This window comes from Mustela nigripes, chromosome 5 (assembly GCF_022355385.1).
Source record: "Mustela nigripes isolate SB6536 chromosome 5, MUSNIG.SB6536, whole genome shotgun sequence".
Classification (NCBI taxonomy): Eukaryota; Metazoa; Chordata; class Mammalia; order Carnivora; family Mustelidae; genus Mustela; species Mustela nigripes.
The window spans coordinates 13349396-13374141 of NC_081561.1; the positions used below are offsets into that span (position 1 = coordinate 13349396).

Here is a 24746-nt window from a genome sequence, read left to right on the forward strand (position 1 = left end):
AGAGAAAGATCACCCCAGCCCTTATTTTGTAAAACAAAGCAGGCAGCCAAAAAAAAAAAAAATCCAATCCCAAGGCACTAGTCTAGACTTCCTGAATCAGAATGTCCAGGGGATGAGGACTGTTTGTATATTCTACAAGTGGCCCAGGTGACTCTCATCATCTGGGATTCTGGGAGGACACTGGATTATGACCTCTGGTTTGGATACTTTTCTACTTTTTGTTTCTTCTTTAAAGTGCAACAGGAGCTTATGAAAAGAAGTTTGTGAAGCAGCCTTTCCGGTAGTCTTTCCCAGCTACGTTAGTTTATTTTTTAGTATTTTTTAAAGATCTTATTTATGTATTTGTCAGAGAGAGAGAGTGAACACAAGTAGGGGTAGGGGTTGAGGGAGAAGCAGACCTCGCTGAGCAGGGAGCCCAGTGCGGGGCTTGATCCCAGGACCCTGAGTGAGATCCTGACCTGAGCCGAAGGCAGATGCTGCATCGACTGAGCCGCCCAGGCACTCTGTATACAAATCCTTTTTAACAGCCTTCTCTGTTTTCCTCCTTGAACTTGCATTTCCATTCTGCTTTCACCCCAGAAATTCATATTCATGTAATACATTTTTATGCTTAAAATCTTTTGACTGCCCTATTATGTTTCTGCAGCAAAATATGGTATGAATCATTTGTTTTCAGTTTCCTGAAAGCTGAAGAAATGTTTTATTAAAAAATTCCTCCGGATTGAATGATCGCTAACAGTAATTTGTGGTATAGCTGTTGAAAACAACAAACAAATAAATAATACATTTTGGTTAATAATTCCATAAAAATGAAATCTTAATGGAAATGCATCTCTTCATAAATGCATAGGACATGAATTTTTCGGGTTAGCCCCCATGCCCCTGCCTGAGTGTTGGAAGGAGACCGAGTTCACAGTGTTCTACCCCAGTGTACCTGCAAGTACCAGCAACTAACCTGTAGTCAGATCGGGTTTGCTGGCTTTCTGCAAATGAGAGAGGAATGGGGCTCGTGTCCCCACATGAAGGAAAAGGTGCAGTTGTTATAGGATTTGGAGGGGGAGGGTGGCATTTAAGTGAAATTTAAGTGAAGCTGTTTTGGGTAGACTGAGCAGCCGGCAGCGCTGTGCCGGAGTCAAGTGCAGTCTGGCTGGAAGTGTGGACACAGCATCCTGTTTCCCTGGAGACCGCAAATTGAAGGTAGACGGATAACACTGCGCAGTCGCTGCTATGCGAAGCTTGGTTCCCGGGTTAGAAAGCAAGGTTGTTGCTCGGTGGCAGTGACTTGGGTCCTCAAGCACATTTATCCTTTACTGTTGTAATTTTTTAAAAATATTTTATTTATTTGAGAGAGAGAGCAAGAGAGAGCATGAGAGAGGGGAGGGTCAGAGGGAGATGCAGACTCCCTGCGGGGCAGGGAGCCGGATGCGGCACTCCATCCGGGGACTCCAGGATCATGACCTGAACCTAAGGCAATTGCTTAACCAACTGAGCCACCCAGATTCCCTACCTCTGTAATTTCTAACAGCAGTTCTGGATAGCTTAGGATTTTAGAGTACAGAATTCGTCTGTGAGTGAAAAAGCGGTAGTCCCTCAAAGAAGGGAGTTGTTTTCATACTTTGTGCAATCGTCCTGGGCGAAAAAAAATCTTGTTCCTATTTGCAGTTGGCTTCATCTGTGTCTCTTATTCTACCTAGTATGGGGGAGGACAGGTCAGATTTTTCCTGGCCAAGCTAAGTTTCACCTTTCCAATGTCAATTGTAATTCTTAGCTTTTACTTTTTATAGATGTAGGTCCTGAGAATGTGAGCCACATAACTCCCCGGGAATGAAAGGAATTTTGTTATGGCATTGCCACTCAGATTTTGGACCTCTTCCAGAGTTATATGCGAAAATACATGCTGGAATTTTGTATCACATTTAGCCAACTTTTCATTGACAGTCCCATCACAACAGACCCTCTTTCAAAAGGTTTTATCGACAGCAAGAATGGACTGGCCCTTCCTTGCCTTGTCACCCAATCTCGGGAAAGCATTTGCTGCCCGAGATCTACACCAGCATTTCAAACATCCCTCTATCTGGCCCCGCCCATGTTTTCACACTCTGTGATAAGGCAACAGGGTAAGATTCCGGGGTTGGAGGGGAACCAGCTTGCTCTTGCAAAGTAGGAGAAGGATGGATGTGGGAGGGAACACTCAAAAGTCACTTTCTCAGGAAGAAGAACATGTGCAAGTTGAGGCTATGGAAATTCCCGGGAAGTTCTCTCTGACTGGCTGTAATTTTGGGGAAGTCCTCAAGGGGCTGTAACTGCACCTGGGGAGCTTTCTGGTGGCAGGAGGAGGCTCAGGCATTCATGATCTGGGTTGTGTCAAGAATAAACAATATGGGGCACCTGGGTGGTTTGGTTTGTTCAGTGTCTGCCTTCGGCTGAGGCCATGATCCCGGAGTCCTGGGATCGAGTCCCGCATCAGGCTCCCAGCTCCATGGGGAGTCTGCTTCTCCCTCTGACCTTCTCCCCTCTCATGCTCTCTCTCTCACTCTCTCTCAAATGCATAAATAAGATCTTTTAAAAAAGAATAAACAATATGAATATTGAATTACCTTGAGCATAAGCTTTTTCATTTTTAACTGTGCTCAACTGGTTTTCCTCTGAATACATTAGAAAATCCTGCTTTTCCAGGATTCTCTAAATCCTGCATTCAGAGGTTTTTTTTTTTTTTTTCCTTCCTGTTGTGTTTTCCCTTGAAGGAAGCAGAAATGGAATTTTCTTATTTCTCTATCCTCTTTGCTCTTTTTGCTTGTTTCTACTTTCTGACTAAAAGGCAGTTGTCGTAAGGTCCAACGGATGGCTTGAGTGTGCTGTTTGCTCAGCTACGATGTTCATGGTCTGTGTGGTGCCTGTGGGTACTTTCCTTGTGTCCTTAGTGCATCAGAATCCTGTTTTTCTTAGTATATAGACTTTGTAAAACTTAGCGCTTCAGTTACGAGGTTGGCCATACCATTCCAAAATGTACTTTGCAGCGAATGTCTCTTCTATCCCTTAAATAAAATTCTTGTTTTAGCGCCTAAATTCCAGGCAGTTGCTTTCCCAAATTCCCTTGATCACTGGGACCAACCAGGAAGGAAATGTCTACATCTAGAGTTATCCGAAACTAGATGAAAAAAGGGAGAACGAAGGTCATAATACCGTATTTGTGAGAACTGGGATTTTGCTTTGGATGTAACTCAGAAACACGTGACTTGCTGAAGTGGTCCATTGATTTTTCTAACTCTGCTTATCTGTCCTGTTGCAGGTTCCATTTCCAGGGGCCATGTGGTACTACTCTTCCCGAAGCCCTTGCTCCTCATGAAACTGAAAATGCTTCTTAGTTGCCCTGCGGAAAGAAGAAATCGTAGTACCTAGTACTAAGTACCTGGCCACAGACAAGAGGAGAACCAATCGTGGGACGGTGAGCTAAATACTGGAAGATCTCAGAATACCCTCCAATTCCCCGGCTGGAATCCCACCTGATGATAAGTGATGGGGGCCTAGAAGCAACAATAGCGAACACTCTTAGAAGTCAGCAAACCGTCAAGTTAATACGTCTTGTTTTGCGTGGGCTTAAACATAAGATATCTCATGGGTGTTTGGTTGATCCTGGAAAGGGAAAATTTTTTGTAATTAGATTATCTTAAAAAAAATAATAATTATCCTGCTTGAATTGTTGCCATCTAGACACAGAGAGAAGAAGAGGGCTAAAACCTTGGTATTTCTGATTTTTGCCAAGTTTTGGCAGAAAATAAAATTACTCTCTATAGTAGGTCATTTATTGTATAAAGATCTTACCCCAAGAGATGTCTTTGTTGGGAGCTTTTCCTTTTCAGCATTTACTGTGTTTAGCTGCCTTACCTCACAGTGTGTGGGATAGCTCACCGCATGAACTCATGCAAGGAAGGAAGAGAAAAGTAGCATCAAGATAGAAAATCAGGATGAGAAAAATAAACGATGCAAATATATGGACTCCCAGGATAAACACAGCTGCCTAAAATTCAGTACTGGCCTCCTTAGCAGCCGAGGAGGAAAGGGAGAGTTGACGGTTGACTGTTTCTTAATATCATAAACACAGAAGCATTACGGTCCCTGTGGGGGCCCACCAAGCTTTCCCAGACAGTGAATCCCGAAGGTTTTGGGTTTTTTTTTCCCCCCATGGACTTTAAAAAATTGTGCTCATATTACAATCTTATTACCTGGAGTCAGGTAATAAGATTACAGCTCTCTGCTCAAGCCTTACCACCTAGGGCCCTTGGAATGCCTGCTGTGTGCTCTGACTAACGAGTGGCCCTTATGCATGTAGGGAGGTCCTACATGCATAGGTCCCTTGGATCAGGTCGGCTCCCCGGGTGGTTACACCCCTGGGCCACATTGCCTCAGCCCCTTACAACAAAATTACATTTAATGCTACACCCTTGGCTTTTGTAGAAACGGGCAAGACAGGGTCACATAAAACTTTTTTTTTTTTTAATATATTTTTAAAAATTTATTTGACAGAGATCACAAGTAGGCAGGGAGGCAGGCAGAGAGAAAGGGGGAAGCAGGCTCCCCGTCAAGCAGAGAGTCTGATGTGGGACTCGATCCCAGGACCCTGAGATCATGACCCGTTATGCCGCAGAGGCTTAACCCACTGAGCCACCCAGGTGCCCCCATATAAAAGCTTTTCCTGTACAAGTCATAACTTTTAATAAATCCCAGAGGTTCTTTCCATGGGAAGGAGGGATGTTTAAAACTTAAAAGGCGTAGGGCTCCTGAGGGCCCAATTTACACTTCACATGAGTGGGTCAAAGGATGTACACAGAGGGGGTCTCATATAATGCAGTTTTTCTACCTGAAATACCATCATTCATTGTTAATAGGTTTGTTGTTGGGCTTCTCAAAGTTAAATTCATACATTTTCCTAGTGTTAGGAAGATGAAATTTGGCACCTTATCTCAGTGAGTCTGATTTTATTTTTACTCTGTAATTTCCATCTGACCATGGTCCTGATATTTCATAACTGTTTTTTGCGACTCCTGTCCACTCATCCTGGGCCTTTGGTACCAGCAGCAGTTTTTGTTTTGGTTTGGTTTTATGTTTTGCCATTTTTGTTCATGTTTTGATTTTGTTAGGGAAGATGAAAAATCTGAAAATACAAAAATGTATATGACATTTAATTCAATGTCTACCTTATGATAGCCATTAGAAATAAAATGATCAGTAAGATACGGACCTTACCCTCAAGGAGGTCACAGAATGGTTGGGACAATTGTCTCGTGAACTATTTTTACAGAGTAGTAACCACAGTAAAGAAATTTGTGCAAGATTCAGAGGAGAATGCAATTAGAGATGAGTGGAGTAGAGATGGAGTCGATGTTAAGGTGTTTGAAAGCCTTTAAGAGGAAGTCAGCCCGGGTGGCAGTTTTGGAAGTATAAATAGTTCCACATGGAGGAGTATCGGTAGAGGAAACAGCATCTACCAATGCCTCGCAAGTGTGCAACAGCTTGGTTTGCTCAGCCAGTGATGAGTCATTTCGTGTTGTATAATGAGTGGGAGAAGATAAACCCAGAGATCAGAGATCTGGGGAGTGGAGGGATAGAAACTGTGCTAGGGCTGTTTTCACAAAGCAGTGGTGAAGTCATTTTTTCACCAGATTTAGGGTTTGCGCTGGACCAGCCACTGTTCAAAGTCCTGGGGTTAGAGCAGGGCACCAGGCCGGGACCCTGTTCTCGCAGAGTGTACATCCTAATGCCAGAGTCAGACGATAAGCTGTTAGGGGAGTGGTGTCGGTGATGGACAGAGGCGTGGACATTCCAGGGGCAGGTGGTCGGGGAAGCCTGGGAAATGGTGGCTGAGGTCGCCAAGCACAGGTTTGGTGCTGACCATTGACTTAAGCCTGCATCTGTCAACTTGTTCCTGTCATTGCCGGGACTGAAAGGCATCACGTCCTGTTGCTATAGCACAATTCTGCCCTTGGAAGGAGATGCCACTTCTTTGGGGGTCAGGGAGTGAACGGAACCAAATCCACAAATACTGATCACTTGGATCCAATGTGAAAGTTAATAAAGGGAAATCTTACTAAAATGGAGTTGGGAGGTTCGGCAGGGGCAGGTCTCACGCTCTACCACTTGTCCTTAATTGCAAATCCAACAGGAAGAGACGGTGGACCTGGGTAGGTGAATAGGCTTCATTACCTCCGCGGAAGACTTTCCACTCGCCCCAGCAACAGCCAGCCAATGAGAAGCCACTGTATTTCGAATCCCCAGCGGACTCCAATGGACTTTTTGTTTACGGCAGCCTCTCCCGACTCCCCCCTCTCCTCTATAAAAGAGCACGCAGCCCTTAGTTTGGGGGACTTGCTCATGGTTTTGCCGACAGCTTGCTTGCCCGGCAACTCTGCTGTTCCGGAATACATCCATTTTTTTGCTGCCGGTAAAGCAACTGGCAGTTTTGTTTTTTAAAGTTAACAGGACCACGTGGATCCCGGTGTTAGGCGGAGTCACCGGGGCTTGTGGTCACACGTTCCTGGGCTCCTGGACGCCAAAGCCCGTGGCAGCCGCACTGGGGGAGGGGGGCCCAGGCAACCCTGCTGTCAGCTTCCCCGCAGAGGTCTCACGACGGCGCTCCCCTCCTAGAAACAAGCCTCATTCCATCCTGCTCTCACTGCGGAAGTTCTAGTCGCTCATTTGAAGTAGAGAGAAATCCAGGGCGCGCGTCCCGGGAGGAGAAATTTCCCGGAGGAATGAAGACAACAACATCCCAACTGAGGGACCGTCCGTCCCGTAGGCCACGCCCTTCCCGGCTCTGCGCACGCGCATCCGCCGTCCGCGGCCGCCTCCCCAACCGCACCTGCAGGGGGCGACGCAAGTCGCGTCGCTTGCACTTTGCGTCACACTGCGCTTGCGCCTTGCTTCCGGGTCAGAAGCCGGACGGTCGGACGCTGCGCGGGCTATGGTACAGCTCCGGCCGCGCGCGTCCCGCATCCCGGCCTCGGCGATGGTAGACGAGGGCCAGCCCCCCTCCGAAGAGGAGGAGGAGGCGGAGCACGGCCTGTTGCTCGGGCAGCCCAGCAGCGGCGCGGCCGCGGAGCCGCTGGAGGAAGAAGACGAGGAAGGGGACGACGAGTTGGACGACGAGGCCCCGGAGGAGCTGACCTTCGCCAGCGCCCAGGCGGAAGCACGAGAAGAGGAGCGGCGGGTTCGGGAGTCGGTGCGCAGGTTCGGGGCCCGCCGCCGGCCGGGGGACCCGCCCCTTCCCGTCCCGCGCATGCTGCCCCGCACTAACTTGTCACTCTTTCAGGGATAAAACGCTCCTGAAGGAGAAGAGGAAGCGCCGCGAGGAGCTGTTCATTGAACAGAAGGTGAGCGGGTAGGGAGGCACGCGGCCGCGGTTGAGTGCCCGTGTGCGGCGCCGCAGCTGGGGGGCCTGCGGGTGGGGAAGGTCGCTGACGCGCCTCCTTAGAACGGCGGAAACGAAGGCGCGGGAGCTCTTTGCTGTCCGACTGAGAACGGGAATGGGGAGGTCGTGAATTCGAGGGTCGGAGGGTTCCTACCTCCTGGGCCAGTACAGCCTCGTCATTTAGTGTCGCGGAGGTAGTTTCTCTCTCCGAAATTGGGTCGCTGTGAGAATTAGGAGGTGCTTTGTAAACCGAGGGGTATGGTTGCTTTGCTCTCTGACGTCTGGCAGACGGGCCGCACCGAACGGACTCGAGGTGGACGGGACTTAACTGCGCTCCGTGTAGAGCTACGGGGTGGCATACGGTGGGCCGCCTAGCCAGGCTTCACCCGGTCTTCCAGAGAATGTGGAATGGGTGCCGAGCGCCGTGCGCGCAGCCGTCCCACCGCTCCGAGATCGTGGGGCAGGGCCGGCCCGGTTCGTTCATTCTGTCGCGGTGTAAACTGTCCTTAAAATCAGAAACTTCGGAAGCAAGTGGGGGCGTACTGTCATGCACCTCCCTGCTGATCAGTTTCTTAATGTTTTTATCTAAGAAAAGAAAACTCCTTCCAGATAACATTCTAGAGAAGTTAACCACAGCTGGACCGACCAAGTAAGTGATGGATCTTGTTACAGACACCTGTGAGTTACGGATCGGTACGTTTATTTGAATCCAAGTAATAGAAGTAATAAAAGGCTACATAGCAGATACTTGAATCTGGTGGGAAAGGTGGAGGAAATTAACTCCAATTTTCAGTCTTTGTTCATTCTTTGTAAATTTTCATTTCTTTGTTCATTCCTGTAGCTAACTTTGGCTTCTGAGTTACTGATTCCAGGGTGTTGAGTCAGTAAATGCTTGTGCTCCTGTCCTCGTACTAGGGGCAGGAGAGATGGTGGTGAATAAAGTAATGTCTCGGGACTTAGCATTGAGTGGAGTAGGAGACACTGTCCACAGGCTCCCGAACATGCTGTCCGGTACTTGCCTTGGCTGCTATGGCTTCATTCATTTCATTTAGCAGCTCTGCCCTCTTTTGAGTGGTTAAAGGCAAATGCTATCTTCCTCTTTCTCATCTGTCCCATGAAATCATGTTAATAAACTTAGACTTATGAGTATTGGGTAATTTTTTATGCCCCCCTTTGTTTCTCCTAAATGCTTTTATTTAATAAAGGTTTTTTAATGTCTTTTTTTTTTTTTTTAAAGATTTTATTTATTTGACAGAGATCACAAGTAGGCAGAGAAGCAGCCAGAGAGAGAGGACAAGCAGGTTCCCTACTGAGCAGAGAGCCCGATGCGGGGCTTGATCCCAGGACCCTAGGATCATGACCTGAGCCGAAGGCAGAGGCTTTAACCCACTGCGCCTCCCAGGCGCCCCTTTTTTTTTTTTTTTTTTTTTTTTTTAAAAAAAAAGACTTTGACAGACACGGCAAGAGGGGGAACACAAGCAGGGGGAGTGGAAGAGGGAGAAACAGGCTTCCTGCCGAGCAGGGAGCCTGATGGGCTTATCAGTCCCAGGATCCTGAGATCATGACCTGAGCTGAAGGCAGATGCTTAACAACTGAGCCACCCAAGTGCCCTTTTAATAAAGATTTTTGTCAGAGAAAGAGCATAAGCAGGGAGCGGCATGCAGAGGAGAAGCAGGCTCCCCACTGAGCTAGGTGCCTGATGTGGGGTTCAATCCTAGAACCTGGGATCATGACCTGAACCAAAGGTAGACACTTAACTCAGTCACCCAGGGTCCCTCCTAACTGCCTTAATTTCAGAAGTTTGGTCCCGTATTTTTTTTTTTTTTTTAAAGATCATTTATTTTTGAAGATTATATTTATTTATTGGAAGAGAGAGAGATCACAAGTAGGCGGAGAGGCAGGCAGAGAGAGAGGGCAAAGCAGGCTCCCTGCTGAGCAGAGAGCCTGATGTGGGGCTCGATCCCAGGATCCTGAGATCACAACCTGAGCCAAAGGCAGAGGCTTAACCCACTGAGCCACCCAGGTGCCCCGGTCCCGTATTTTTTATCTAGGCCACTGGTTCTTAAATTTTTAGCAGAAGAACTTTTCCAGAGTTATTCAGATCCTGAATATGTAATATATTCAGATGCATTTGGTGGCATGTTCCCCTTCCCTCTTTAGAAACCAGGCTCAAGTGTCCCCTCTTCCTTCTCCTACTCCCCTGACCCCATCACTTCCTCCTCTGTGTAGCCCTTCTACTGTGCAAGTGCTTCTACATGGGAATCTCCCTGTTGTACTTTGTCCGCTTACATTGAAGTCTCTCCAACCAGTACTCCTTGAGGCTAGTCCTTGTCTCCATCCCTGTGTTTGTGCCTGAACTGCTGATTTAATCCTTTGTGATTTCTCCAAATAAAAGGATGCCGTCCTGCCACCTTTCACTCCGTAGTTTGAGTACTGTTACATAACTCCCTTTTTTCCTAAGTCCTTAACTGCGAACTACAGCAGTCTGCTTCTGTCGAAGTTTGCTAATACGCTTTCACAACTTGGATTCTAAGAAGATAGTCCCTCCGAGTATCTGCTGGTTTGGGACTTGGTAGCAGTGCAGCAGGAGGGACTTCCGCTTTCCAAAAATGATCCTGAGTAAAAACGGAGGTGGGTGGTAACGAGAGGGGGATCTCTTACTTGTAAAGCCAGACGGAACTGTGTAGTAAGTGACGTCGTCTTTGCTCTCTGCCTTACCAATCCGTGTTTTCATTATTCTTCCTTAGCATAAAGAAACCATCAGGAAAGCTGAAAGAAGGTATGAACTGTTCTGACTTAAATAACTTCTCATATAAGTGTCAAGTGCATCTGTAGATCTCTGCAGCCAAATGTTCGTGGCCCTAAGAGTGTGTAGCTTGGACCTGTTCTGTGTCTTACTAATAAGAATTGCGCTGAAATTGGTAGGAGTGGATGTTTACAGTGAACTCCAGTAAAGGTTTCTGCTTTGCTTTTACCTAATGACTAACTTGAAATAAAACTCAATTTGTTTTTTTAGCTAATTTGCAGAAGAAAAAGGAAGAATATGAAAAAGGCAGTGATTCTAAGAACGCTAAAGAGAAAGTACAAAAAGTACAGTCTGTTGGGTAAGAGTCGTCTTTCTTTTCACCTCGAATGTAAAGGTGACCAGAGAGAGTTAAAGTATTGGCTTATGTGGAGAAATATTTTAATTAGTGGTTTCAGATGAGATCCTCTTTGGGAAAACCAATTCTGTTATTGACATAAGAATATCAGCCTACTAAGACATAATTGTTAGTCCACTTCTAGTAAAATAAAATAGTTCTGTGATTTCGTCTTCTTCATCATCTGTGCATTTACAAGAGTAGGATTTTGGTTTTTTCACTTTTTGAAATAACTTAAAAACGTTCAATTTTTAAAGTAAACACGTAGTTTTCAGACTTGCTCATTTTGACCTGTTGTTGTTGGTCACCAGCCAGAATAAAAGCTACGTGGCTCTAAGGCTCAAAGATCAAGATCTAAGAGACGCGCGGCAGCAAGCGGCGAAGGCCTTCATACAGAATTCTTTGTATGGTCCGGGAACCAACAGAACTACTAGTAAGTTCTTCACAGACTGTTTCTCTCACTTTTTATTGCAAATTAAACAAAGAAATGAGAAATAATTATCTTTTCTAGTAAATAAGTTCCTGTCTCTTGAAAATAAGAGGTTACCAGTGAAAAAGGCTGCAGCTCAGTTTCTGAATAATGCTTGGGGTAAGATCCAGTTTTCTTCTTGGTTTTTTATATATTGAAAAATGTTCTTTTTTAAGGAGACAGTAAACAAGCACAAAACATCAGTGTTTACAATGGCTTCTATATTAGTATGTTAAAGTTGCTTTCTTTGGAAAAATAGATCAGCATGTACATACATCTATACAATCTGATTTAGTAAGCATAATTTTAGTATTCATAGAATCTTAAACTTTGGAATTATTTCTTGGGAATTTTATATCTAATATCCTTACTGCACAAAATTTTCTGTTTTAGGAACCCAGAAAAAACAAAATGCAAAGAGGTTTAAAAGACGGTGGATGGTCAGGAAGATGAAAACTTCTAAGTAAATCTAACTGAAGAACGAGAACTTGTATGTACTTGTATGTATAGTATTTGGTTATGTGGTTTAGAGAATTAGTTTTTCTGACAATCTAATAAATCATTTATAAATCGTTTTGAAAGGTCATTGCAAAAATCCTAGATCTTTGGGGGAGGCCCCTCCAGCACATTTCATCCTTCTGGAGCCTTGTTTTTGAGGATTACACTGGAAGGAAAAGCAACTTCAAAGGAATGGTTTTCCTTTTTATGAGTGTTTATGCATTTAACTGAAAAAGTGGGTCTTCCCCGCAGTGCTGGGTGCGCAGCAGGAGTGGCGGGGGTAGAGGAGACATGGACAGCTGGGGGTTCCCAGCTGCAGCTCTCAGATGTCTTCGCCTTGCAGGGGTTTTGGTGAGAATTTGTTTCACAGAATACAGAAAAGGAAAGAAGTCACTGAGAGAGTGCAGTATCTAAGTACAATTATTCAAACGTCTGTTCATACAAAATTAATAGTCAGCCAAGGGATACGGTTATCTTGGTTCCTTTACGGACAAGCCATGTGCGCCACACTGTAGTTTTTACAGAAACAGATTTCCTGTTGTCTGCAGCATCCCAGTATCAGGTTTGACTAATCCAGAGGCTGATGCTCTGAAGGCAGTCTTAGGTTGCAGAACTCAGATTTATAGTATAAACCATTCATTTTAATTGCTCTAATTTCCTATTAATCAGAATATGCAGGTACCTGATATATAGACTCAACTGACACTCTAGTATCTGTAATAGTAAATTTTTAATGGCTGGTTAATTATATCACTACATTTTTATTGCAATATAGTACTCATTTAAGCACTTAAAAATGGAAGGTGTACAAAGATTAAATTAAGACACGGTAAATTGACTAAATATTTGGTTTTTATATAAATAAAGGTCATAACCACACTGTTGACATGTAATACTGTTATAATACAACAGTTAAACTGTGAGTCTACAACAGAAGTCGTCTGTAGTTAAACAGGAAACAAAGTTGAAAAAGACCATGTTAAAACAAAACTACTGGGACTAACAGGTCGGGATTGTAAGTAGCAACAAACATATTCACTCAGCTCCTGAGTATTTCAAGTTTTACAGTACACATTAAAAATGATTTCTTCCATCAACACTATAAATTCAAACTGTCGGATGTTTATGCGTTTTGCAAGTTACACTGATTGAATGCTTATATGGGAGCGGGGGTCGGAGCATCTCCCGATTTGAAGTTTACATCACCCACATGCTAACACAAACACAACTTGTTCCGTTTTCCTTCCCCCCTCTCCCCCAAACAAAGGCGGCAGGATTTTTTGGTTTCTTTTAGATAATTGTTTTAAAGGATTTGTGATGATCAATTTGAATGTCTGAAATTCAGTAATATTTAACTCTTAGACAACTAAGAGGTTAAAGATGGAAAATAATTTCTCCTAACACCAAGTTAGAAAATCATTTGCATCATGCTGTAAACTAGGAAGCAATGTAAAGCGACAAAAACCTGTCCCCAGTACATAATTAAAAAAATCTAAATTTCAAATCAGCAGAGCTGGTCTACTTCCCATGTTGACTATATGCCACAGTACGCGTGCGCTCCTGAAATGCACGGCTAATGCAGGCAGTCTTCCACTGCGGCAAACGCACAGGATCCGATTCCTGATCGAGCCATCAGTCCTAGACACTGTGTGGCCTGTCCCATGGCTAGGGCAAGTGGAGGTTGCTTTGGCAGATTGTGGGTTTCTGAGGAAAAAATGATTAAAAATGGAAATAGCAATTAGCAAGACCTTTTCTAAACACTCTGTTGGGAAGATACTGCATTACTCTAAAAATTAGCAACATCTACACGGCTCTTAGTGACCTGACTAGCGAGGGTAACTTCTAAGCCAATGCGGACTATCTTGGCTACGCTGCTCTGACTAGGCAGTACGGGTAGTAGGTATTCATCTGTTAAGAGAAATGCTTGCAGAATTAGACTTTTAAACCTTTAGGTACTTAAAAACTTTCATATTAATTACGATTGGAAAGATGTAGTTTCTTTCCTGATACTTACAGTGAGGAGTAGGGAAGACTTAGTATTTCTCTTCAGCTTCACTAAAGTCAGCCGACTTACCAAAAAAAGACACCAGGTTTTCAGTAGAAGTTTCAGTGCTGGATTCTTCCCCTTCTGGGGAGAGGACCCAACTGAGGCTAAGTGTCTCCAAGTCACAGTGTTAACAGGGGAGTGTTAACTTGGGTTTCTAGGGGGCCTGATGGTGACGGTGGCCATAAGTGATGACAAAAGCAAAATCACCCTCTGATCCTGGAGTTAAATTGACGGATAACTGCCAATAAATTAGTTTTCAGGGTCATGCATACCCCAAAATGGTCACCTACAGTACAGATGTAGTTAAGTACCAAAATCTGTTCTTTACCAGAGATTAAAAAAAAAAAAAAATACTGGGGAAAGTGGCAGACCTGCTAGAAGCTGGTGATCTTGGTGGAAATGTCCACAATTTAAGTTTATACAGATTCCCAATTAATAAAATTATTAATCAGTCGTTTGTAGGCATAGTTGATAACCAAGGGCAAAAACCATGATACTGGCTGGTAAGGCTCCCTATGACTGAATTCAGCTCTGGATTCCAAGTCTGCAGTGTGGTGGGAGAAAGAAAAGATTCAGAAGGAATGGAGCTGAAAAGGGGGGGGGGGGGAATTCAGGATTTAAAAGAGAAAACAGGATCAAGAATGTAAGAATCAAAATATGGCAGAAAAGGCACACAAACTGGGGAGAAAGTATGGTTTGAAAAGTGGTCTGTGGGTTAGGATTAGTAAGGTCCTGGCTATTATTTGGCAACACTATTTAGCTAAACTTGGATGATGATAAACATTTTTTGCCAAGTCTAATCCAAGCAGGACCGACTTTTACAGTTCTGTGAATTGAGAACAGTTTTTTATATAAAATCAGTGTAACAGGATAAAAACTGAAAAGGAAACATTTTCTCCAAACTTTCTCTTGTATAGGGAAGTAACGTTGCTCAAAGGTAAGCATCTGGAGGTACTCTAGTTCTACTTTGGTGAGGGGCAGGGGCATGTGATTAATAAGCATTTTTTTTTTTTAAAGATTTTTATTTATTTAGTTGACAGAGATCACAGGTAGACAGAGAGGCAGGCAGAGAGAGAGGAGGAAGCAGGCTCCCTGCTGAGCAGAGAGCCTGATGTGGGGCTCGATCCCAGGACCCTGGGATCATAACCTGGGCCGAAGGCAGAGGCTTTAACCCACTGAGCCACCCAGGTGCCCTGGTTAATAAGCATTTTTAAGGGGCTTTTTTTTGGGATATAGAACTTACTGGAATTACATGCAATTAATCTAACAACTTTAAGCACTAGAGATGAAACTACATAAATGAGCGTATTTATAAATCTGTACACTGACCTATAGCAATCTGCTTATCTTGTCATTCTGTAGGAATTCTATCAATATAAATTTAAGTACAATTTATAGCTAAACCCATACTACATAATATGTAGCACAGTATATAAAAATACGTATTATCTTGCAGAGTGGTCCTAAATTTAATATTGAATAACTGAATTCCCTTAAAGAACCCAAGATACAAAAAAAACCTCCTGCGAAAAACTGGTGACTCCAATAATTCTTTCTAGAAGATGTGGCATATATATACAATGGACTATTACTCGGCTGCAAAAAAAAAGAAAAAAAAAAAAAAAAACAATGAAATCTTGCCATTTGCAACGCTGTGGTCTGGAGCTAGAGCGGACTATGCTTCGGGAAGTCAGTCAAGGACAAGTACCAGAGGATTTCACTCACATGTGGAGTTTAAGAAACAAAGCATGAACACAGGGGAATGGGGGGAAAAAAGAGAAGCGAACCCTAAGACCCATAAAGACGGAACAAACAGGGTTGATGGAGATGGAGGCGGAGGTGGGTGGGCGGTGGGCTAGCGGGGGGGATGGGCATTAAAGGGAGCACTTGTGACGAGCACTGGATGTTGTATGTAAGCGATGAATCACTGACTTCTACTCCTGAAACCAGCGACACACTGTATGTTAACTAACTTGAACGGAAATAAAAATCTGGAGGAAAAAATAAAAATAAAAACAAAAGGAAATTCTTTCCAAGTCTGAGTTTACCTATAAATGTAGCTGAAATTAAGCCTTCATGATTACTTACCATGTAGTAATTTCAAAAAGACAATTACAGTAAACCATAATCTGCCCTATAATCCCACGATTGCTATTAAATTCTATTTCTACCAACAGAGCTAAATGAATTTCATGTAACCAAAAAACACAACACATTAATCAAAGAAAATTCACAGTATTTATTATATACAAGTTCTAAATGTAAGGAAACAGCACGAAAGATGACATTTTTTTAGTAACTGTTCTTACTCCAAATACCCCACTATGGTACCTTAACATGCAACAAATTAACAGTTGACCCTGAGAAGCAGGGGTGTGAACTGCACAGGTGCACGGCCATGTGGCGTTTCTCTGGGTCCAGCAGTGTTTCCCCTTATGGTTTTCTCCCTGTCTCTTCTCTAGTTTAACTGCAAGAACCCAGTACAGGAGGCACGTAACATACAAGATACGTGTTAACCAAGCGCTCCTGTTCCTGGTGAGGCTTCCAGCCAGCAGCAGGCTCTCAGTAGTTAGGTTTTGGGGGAGTCAAAAGTTACATGCAAATTTTTGACTGTGCAGCAGGGTTGGTACCCCAACCCCCCCATTCTTCAAGGGTCAACTGTAATTAACTTCTTTAAGAGCAAATAATGGATTAAGGCTCAACTATGACTACTTGCTTCCTTTACATTGTGGCCAAGAGCCCTGTCCTTCTACATGTCTCCCTGTCTAAAATGTTCTCGAAGCTACTCTTTGCGGCACTGCTCTCCTGCACCTAAAAAACAGTCTGAAACATGTTTAAGCCTCCACACCTGACAGGGCCAAGCTGTAAAAAAAACACTTCTAGATGGAGTCTCATTTTAGCAGAGGAACTAGATTCTAAAGTCAAGTGAAAAATCACTCTTACAAATTACATTTGAAAAGTATCCAGAAATTAGGGAGGGTATGTGCTTTGGTGAGTGCTGTGAAGTGTGTAAATCTGGCGATTCACAGACCTGTACCCCTGGGGATAAAAATGTGTTCATAAAAAATAAAAATTAAAAAAAAAAACAAGTATCCAGAAATTAGAAGATAGTTTCACCTAAACAACCCTGTAGAATTTGTATGTAAACGCACAGGATGTCGCCGAGTTCGCACACCTAGTGCAACTATTCAGTACACAAACGCCGTCACGATCCTCGGCAGCGAGCGGCCCACAGCAACGGCAACTCGTGGCCTGTCACTCGGGCTCACCTCAGCCAAGCCTCGCTCCTGACGCTGCTGCTCTTCCCTGCCCACCCTTTGTGCTCGGTAAGGGCACCCAGCAGAATACGCTCAACTTTAGCGCAAACATCGTGCTACGCCAGGGGCTTCTGCTGCCCGACGTGCCCCTGTCAGCCTCAGTCCAAAATGCTTTTGCAACCTGCGCACAAAAACTTCCCGACTTCCCCAGGTGTACCCCCAAAGTACTGTTTAGTCCATCTGAATGCACTTCATCTGGAATTCAGACAGCGGAGGGGAAGGTTTCTGTATTCCAAAATAATTCTCTTAAAAATGTAGAAAGCACTTCCCCTCAAGACTACCGAAACAGAAATCCCAGCGCAAATACCACCTCCAATATTCAGAGAGTCTCGTTGAAGCTGTGGTTTTACTCACCTAATATTGCACTGTTAAGAGCTGAGCACACGGGTTCTCTCTGAATTGGGTCAAGCTGATTTCCAACTGGGCTGTTCCAAGGGTCTGAGTAAGCGAGTAAACTGAATGCATCCTGTTGAAAACAGAGTTTGGTTTTTAATTCACTGAAACTACCATGGTCCCCCACAACTACGAAGTTGAGAGATAAGTAAAATACACAGCTTCGTGGCCCTAGACTACTGTCACAACCCACCTACTCCTATGCTTAGGCTGTATGTTTTTTAACAACTAGATTATGCAACAAAGCCTAAGCTGTTTTCATTTTTCTTTACTGTAAACAGCCATTCTCATTAATCTTCCCCCATCCCTACAACACATGCGGAACAGTAGAATTAAAACGAATTCTTCTGGAATGTGCTAATTAAAGAGGAAGACAAAAACATGCAGATGCTCTATAATTTATTACCACTGATACAAATTTGACGTTAAAAGGATAGGGCCTCCCTGTGTATTTTTTTAAACAGATGTGGGCACTCGCCACAACTCACTGGATATCATTTTCTCACTCAGGAATCAAAAAAATTAAACTGGCTCCCCTTCCCAAACATTCAGTAGTTCCAACTATCCTCAGGCCACCGTTCCCAAAGAAGAAGTGACACAGTCTTTTCAATCGCTCTTTGTCTTCTTTCTATGGGAGGTGCATATGACTGTGGTTTCAAACACTGCTTTCAAGTTCAAGCTGCATTATCAGCTGCTGTGTGGCCTCTGGCGGGCAAAGGCCTAAGTGTCCATTTCCTCATCTCTACAGAGGAGGTCCTGCCTGAGAAGGTCGTGAGGATGAACAGCTCAATGAAGTTAGCAATGTCAGTTCATTCTAACCTTTCAACATGTGATGTTTTTTCTTTTAAGATTTTACTTGAGCGAGCAAGGGGAGTGGGTGAGTCAGAAGGACAAGCAGACTCCCCGCTGAGCAGGGAACCGGACTTGGGGCTCCATCGCAGGACCCTGAAGTCGCGACCCGAGCCAAAGGCAGGCACTTAACAGACTGAGCCACCCAGACATCGTGTTATTTTGCCACCAGTCAGTGCCCTCATCTGGAGCACCAGGACAGACCTAGAGAGACACGTAACAGGACACCCTCCTTCAGAAGACGTACGTGGAAAAGTGCTGCGGAAACCATCCATCAGTGAATTCGGTAACAACACTTCCAAAATGCTGGTTTCGGACACGGAAGGCTGAAATTGCTCAAGCAAAGTGTTCCCAGGTACCGCCGCACAGACGTTCCTCTACGGAACTCCCTGGCGCTCAGGCGGGGAAAGGCTGGGGCTGGCCTCCACGCTGCGGAGCTAGAGAACCGCCCGCACGGCTCTAGCTGTCCCCCTGAGGCCACCAGCCAGGGCACATGTGCGGCTCGCCCACGGTCTGACACTGACGCATCTCTCCCTCGTGCCAGACAGCTTGAAAGGTCGCTGAAGACAAAAATGTATTACCCTATTCTGCGGTCCCTGCAGCCACGGGTGCATGCGGGGTCCAGGGAAGCAGCTTCCCACCCGCCAATCACATGAGCTGCTGCTTCCGGTGCGCCCCACGGAGCTGCTCGGTTCCGGGTCCCGGCTCCCTCCCTCTGGGCTTACTGACCAGGAGATTCATGTCCTACCATGTCCTACCATGTCCTACCTGGAAAGCCAACTCTGATCAATCCCATTATTCCTAAAGGACTGATCTTCGCTCAAGACTTAATTTACCCCACAACCACCCAATGGGGGACCATCCCCATACTACGGATCCATTTTTCAAGTACACTGAGGAGTTGCCTAGGAACCACTAGTATATGAAAACCTTTAAGCACGAGACTACCCCGTTGGGGCTACAGACCCAGACATGCTACCAGAAAGAAATGGTGCACTCCCTAATCTCAAACCCAGACCATGCTTGTGTTCACACCTTCCTTAGTATTTAAAACAAAACCTCGTGGAAGAAGATGGCGATCCTGTGTCGGGCACTAACACTGGGTGCAGTCAGTCTGTAAGCCCGAACATGGACGGACTCATTTTATCTTCACAATAACCTCAGGACGGGAATACTGTTGTGCCCAACTTAGAAGCAAACCGAGGCCCAGAGAGTTTGAGAGCACACAGCTGGTGCAGAAGTCACTTAGGAAGATGTGGTTTCTTTAAATTGCCGCTCTAAATACTAGGACAAAAAAAGTCCAAAATTTTGCTCTAATATTTTCAGTACAGTGGAAAACAGTATTGCACAAAGCTGCCAGACACTTAGGCCCTAGTGGGCAATCACCAGGGAGGGCCGCCACTGCTTCGAGAACCCCCACGGTCTTAGAGGAAAGTCAGGCACGTAAATAAACAACGTGCGTTGCGCTGCTTAATTTATTAACAGAGTATGTTGTGTCACGTGACCTAATCCCAGAATGAGCCCCGAGCTCCATGGAAACAGGCTGAGAGAAAGGCAGGCCTGGATGGAACCACAGGTAAGGGGTTCGAGCCCAAAATGCCTCTAAGTCACACTTAAAAAGCTTGAATCTTTTTCCAATATGGCAGTGGAGTTTTCTGTTTTTTTAAGGATTCTATTTATTTATTTGACAGAGATCACAGGTAGGCATGAGACAGGCAGAGAGAGGGGGAAGCAGGCTGCCACTGAGCAGAGAGCCCGATGCACGGCTCAATCCCAAGATCCTGAGATCATAATCTGAGCTGAAGACAGAGGCTTAACCCACTGAGCCACCCAGGCGCCCCATGGCAATGGGAGTTTTAAATCAAGGATTGACATGGATAAAACTGAACTTGAGAAATATCACGCAGCAACACTAAAGAACAAAGCTTGGAAGTCAGGCGAAGCTGTAAGAAAGAAAAAAAAAACCTTAAAAGGAGAAAAAAAAAAAAAGGTTTACACCACCAGGTTCCCTGAATATCTATTTTATCTTTCTTTACAAAGGGAATGAAGTCAGGGTAGCAACATTAATGTTTTAAATCCTGCAGTAAAACAACTGAGGGTGAAGTTTTGGTGACCAAAGAAATGCAAATGAGTGATGTTAAGGTCTGATGTGGAACCCACTAGAGTAGAAGAATCCAGTAGTGCCTCTGGCACTTTCCTTTTCTACCGCTGGTAAGCCGGGAGAGGTTTCTGGAAAGCAATACAGCAATACACAGCAAAGCCACAATAATCCTATCCTTTGACCCAATCATTCTATTTCTAGGACTTTCTTCCAGCGTTACAATTTTAGGGAAGAAACAAAGACACATGTATAAAGGCGTTCACTACAGCGCTGGAATAAAAGCAAAAAGTCTAACAGAGCAGAGCTTACAGGAACCAACCTGGCAGCACTGAAGAGCAGTACCCGGCCACTTAAAATAACTGAAGGCACAGAAACTGGAAATAAGCGTTTAGGGCTGTAAACAGAAACAATACCAAACAGCACAACTACAATCACTAGGTAAAATACACGCACACGGGATTTAAGGCACAAAACTCAAAGTATCTTTGAACTATCATGGGATGAGGGGTTACTTTTTATTTCAGAAGAACAGGTCTCTGTGGGAAGAATTTCGGAGGCCAGTGTGACACCAGTTAGGTAGGATTCTCAAACTGTACTTACAGTTGGCTTAAAATCTGTAGCAGTTTCTAAACAGGGTGAGTCCAAATTGTTCTATTTTTGCTTCGGTTGCCAGCTGGGGCTGCTGGATCCTGCTGGCCTCGGCCCCGCTGCCATGCCTGGCGACCCTGCCGCGGTTCCCTCAAGGGTGGCGGAACCCATGCAGGGGGCGGTCTGGGAAGCCTCGGGCGGGCAGGCGTCGGCAGGTGAGAAAGCGGGGGAGCCTGGGCAGGGGCGCTCCTGCCCCGGGTTCAGTGCGCACCAGGCCCGCTCCGCCAGGGCTCAGGCCCAGTGGAACGCGAGGGGCCTCCCGGGAAAGCATTCGGGGACTCTTACCTCTGCATTTAAACAAATCTTGCTCTATGCACGTGATTCAGATATCTACGCAGATCCACACACAATGAAAGATTAAAAACACCCACTACGATCAAGCGTGCCCTGAAGTGAAAAATGAAAGGAAAAGGAAAAAGAGAAATTTCTAAACCTTCTGAACCGCGGTAAAGAAACTTTGCGTGTTGTCCTCGAATCCTCTAGCTGCTCTCCTGGGGCTTCCAAGCTGGATCAGTGAGCTTAAACCCCTGTGCATCAAGGGGAGCTGCGGGAGGGGAAGGATAGCGCGCAGGATATTGAGGAAGTCTCTTGAAGCAGCTGGCATCTGCCTCGAAGTCAGAAGTGCAAAATCAAAGCCATCCACATTCTTTAGATGAAGAAGATGAATTACATCTTCACATAATCCAACATATAATCAAGGACTCTCTTTGAGAAGAGGCCACTGATGCCATTTTGGGAGCTCTGGGCACACTGGAACCCAAGTCAGTCAGCTGATAAAGTGAAAGCCTGCATTTTCCAAAGACACCACAGAAATCCCAGTCCCTCGTCGTATGCCTTTAGCATGAAGTTTGAACAAAAAAACCGTCAGATGACCTAGTGTTAAAAAAAGTGTATGAAATCCTAAAAACATTTCGTATCCCCAAGTCTCCCCTCCAACAAGAGCGCTCCCAGGACCCTCCAGAGACACCGGGGTCCCGTTGGGGACCCTTTCAGGATGTCTTGTAAGTTCCGAACTGCTTTCATAAGGAAACGAAGATACCTTGTCTCGTCTCGCTCTCACACTCCCGCACCCACACGGTGGAGGGTTTCCAGAGGCTCCCGGCGCGGACATACCGGGAGCGGGAGAACGCAGCTTACCCTCCAACATACCCAGCGTTTCAAGAGACGCGTACAAATATAAAGCACTGCCACTGGCCTTAGTTTTTGAAAGTTATTTTTCATAAAAATATCCAATGGATTTATGATTGTCAATAGACAGATTACAGTTAAAATTACTAGTATGATAAAAATAAATATCACTCACAGGAACAAAACTCTTTTGAATAATCATCATTAAATAGCTAGGTGCCACCTGCATTAGATACAGTTAAAGGGCGAGGAACGAAGACCCACTCTGGCCTCAAGGAATTCTTCATCTCAGAGGGCAAATGTGGACAGCCATTTCCCTAATACATGGATGTCTGATTTTTATTTATTTTGTGTTCTTTAAACTCCAGTATAATTAGAGTCACATTAGTTTCAGGTGTACGTTAACACAAGCTTGAACAACCCTATGTGTTCTCAGTCCTCATCCCGTTAAGTGCGCTCTCCGCCCCCATCCCTGTTTCCCGCCCCACCTCCCCTCTCCTCGCCTCCCCTCTGTTCTCTGTAGTGAACAGCCCTTTTATCTTTTCTTTGTTCGTTTGTTTCGGTTCTTGAATTCCACATAGGAGTTCTGTGACTGACTTCACTCAGCATTATACCCTCTAAGTCCGTCCATGTTGTCACAAATGGCAGAATTTCATTCGTTTTTAAGGCTGAGTAACATTCCACTGTGTGTATATATATAAATAACACAAATATATATACACACACAGAGCACATCTTTATTCACTGGTCTACCAAGGGACACCTGGGCTGCTTCCATAAGGTGGCGATTGTAAATGCCACTACAGTAAACACAGGGGTGCATGTATCTTCCTGAATTACTGTTTTCACAGTTTTTGGGTAAATACTCAGCAGTGGAATAACTGAATTATATGGTAGTTGTATTTTCCTTTTTGGGGACCCCTCCAAACTGTCTCCCACAGTAGCTGCACCAGTTTGCAGTCCCAAATCAAAAAATGATTTGAACATTTTATTTTTATTTTTTTATTTTTTTTATATTTTTATTTATTTATTTGAGAGACAGTGAGAGGGAGCATGAGAGGCGAGAAGGTCAGAGGGAGAAGCAGACTCCCCATGGAGCTGGGAGCCTGATGCGGGACTCGATCCCCGGACTCCGGGACCGTGACCTGAGCCAAAGGCGGTTGCTCAACCAACTGAGCCACCCAGGTGCCCTGATTTGAACATTTTAAATAAAAAATTGTTTAAATTACATATTCCACTGATTTTCTTTTACTTAGCATAAAAACCATAATTTAACCCCCGTTTCTGGCTAAGGCCACCCCCCCCCCCCACTGGAAACAGCAGGTGGGCTGTCGGGCGCATGTGCAGGGAAGCCACCGCCCCTCCCGCCTGGGCCACTGGTGCTGTAGGTAAGGGGCTCCTTATTCGCTCTGAGGCTAAGCAGGTATGCTCCGTCTATACAGCAGGTGCCACACCGAGGCCACGGCACAAGAGGCCGTTGCCTGTCTGCTGCCCTCATGCCAGGCGTGGTGCTACCAGGCAGTGCTGGCTGGCGCGCTAAGTCTCAGTCTGGGGCAGGCAAGGGCGGCCCTGGCCTTGCTCTTTCCCACCAAACCCAGGCATGGGCTCAGGGCCACCGCTCGCATCTCCCCTTTGTCCTTTGGAGTTCTTACAGAACATTCCAGAGAAACTATTTACAAGGAATCAACTCTGAGCCCAACCTATTGCTAATGCAGGATTACCAAAGAAAGAAAGAAAAAGAAAAAAATCACAATGGTTAGGTTAATGTTCCACAGATTCAAAGGGCTATTGGGACTTTAAGAGTTAAAAAAAAAAAAAGAAGTCTTCTAAAGAATCTTAACATCCCTACAACGGACTGCAATGCTGACTTAAGGCAGGGGAAAACTCATCCATCTGCAACCGATCTGTAAAACTGGCTGACATCCTAAAGTGCTGACATTTTATCCATCTTGCCATCCACCCATCACACACATCAATCCAGAAGAGTTCTGAAAGTGTATCTCAACACCCCCCCCCCGCCCCCTGTTTTGAAAGATGACCCAAGGCCGCAGCAATCGCCATCAGAACGGACACCCTGCAGGAGACATTCAAGGCGCTGCAGCCCTGCGTGGTGTTTGCAGAAATAAAAATAATCTCAAATTTATATCATTCCCAGCAAACCCACACCTCTACCAACTCTGCCAATTTTATAGCCGAGAAAACAGAACCAGACAAGTAAGTCCAGAGAGGGTAAACAGTGCGCACGGGTGGCAAGCGGGGATGTAATCCGCATTAGTTACTGGAAGTCCGAATGGAATTCCTAGCACGACTCAGTGTTTCACAAAATGACAACTGAATTCCTTTGACACGTTTCTAATTTTTCAAGGAAAAACAAATCTACCTTCAACATTTTTTTATTCGCTGTGTTCTTGCCACACTCTCTCCTCAGCTGTTCGCTCATGGCCTGCAGCTCTCTTCCGAAGTGAATCATCCTCTCTATGGCGGCCTGACTTCCTCCACACAACTGGCGTCTTAACTGACTCGAATCAACTTCTGTAAGCGAAACAAACGAGTATTTTACTACCTTAATAAATGGAATACAATGAAGAAATGAACATAAATTGCTTATAACAGTCTGTACATTTCATTTAGGAACTACTACCTAATAGTTTATCTAAACACGTGGCTTTATTTTAATTCAGTGTGAAACGCTGCAGCTTTTTAAAAGGTCTACTTCCTCTAAGTCTCAAGAATCTAGGCTCCAAAACCCAG

At 44.9% G+C, this 24746-nt stretch overlaps 3 protein-coding genes and 1 long non-coding RNA gene across 15 annotated transcripts in view; 2 read left to right on the forward strand and 2 right to left on the reverse strand.

The window, feature by feature from the left end:
* Positions 1-3801, forward strand: part of SIRT5 (sirtuin 5) — a 38433-nt gene extending 34632 nt beyond the window's left edge. For all 12 annotated transcript variants that reach the window (XM_059399461.1, XM_059399470.1, XM_059399473.1 and 9 more), the window contains one exon: positions 3290-3801. In XM_059399461.1, coding sequence (XP_059255444.1) covers positions 3290-3365 — 76 coding nt within the window. In that variant the 3' untranslated portion in view covers positions 3366-3801. The remainder of the gene's footprint in view (positions 1-3289) is intronic.
* On the reverse strand, positions 3605-6812 carry LOC132017615 (uncharacterized). Its single transcript, XR_009404344.1, has 2 exons — positions 6202-6812; positions 3605-5152 (listed from the first exon to the last, which is right to left on the reverse strand). It is a non-coding gene; the product is annotated as an uncharacterized LOC132017615 (long non-coding RNA).
* An 86-nt stretch (positions 6813-6898) lies between these two features.
* NOL7 (nucleolar protein 7) lies at positions 6899-11600 on the forward strand. Its single transcript, XM_059399475.1, has 8 exons — positions 6899-7224; positions 7307-7367; positions 7996-8054; positions 10153-10184; positions 10422-10509; positions 10857-10978; positions 11057-11134; positions 11408-11600. The coding sequence occupies exons 1-8, from the start codon at positions 6959-6961 to the stop codon at positions 11479-11481; spliced, it is 780 nt and encodes a 259-aa protein (XP_059255458.1). The 5' UTR covers positions 6899-6958; the 3' UTR covers positions 11482-11600.
* Positions 11601-12223: 623 nt separating this feature from the next.
* RANBP9 (RAN binding protein 9) overlaps positions 12224-24746 on the reverse strand; it is an 88621-nt gene continuing 76098 nt past the window's right edge. Inside the window, exons 13-15 of the mRNA XM_059399476.1 lie at positions 24376-24527; positions 17231-17342; positions 12224-13216 (exon numbers count right to left, since the gene is read on the reverse strand). Of these exons, the coding sequence (XP_059255459.1) occupies positions 13086-13216; positions 17231-17342; positions 24376-24527 (395 nt within the window). The 3' untranslated portion in view covers positions 12224-13085. The remainder of the gene's footprint in view (positions 13217-17230; positions 17343-24375; positions 24528-24746) is intronic.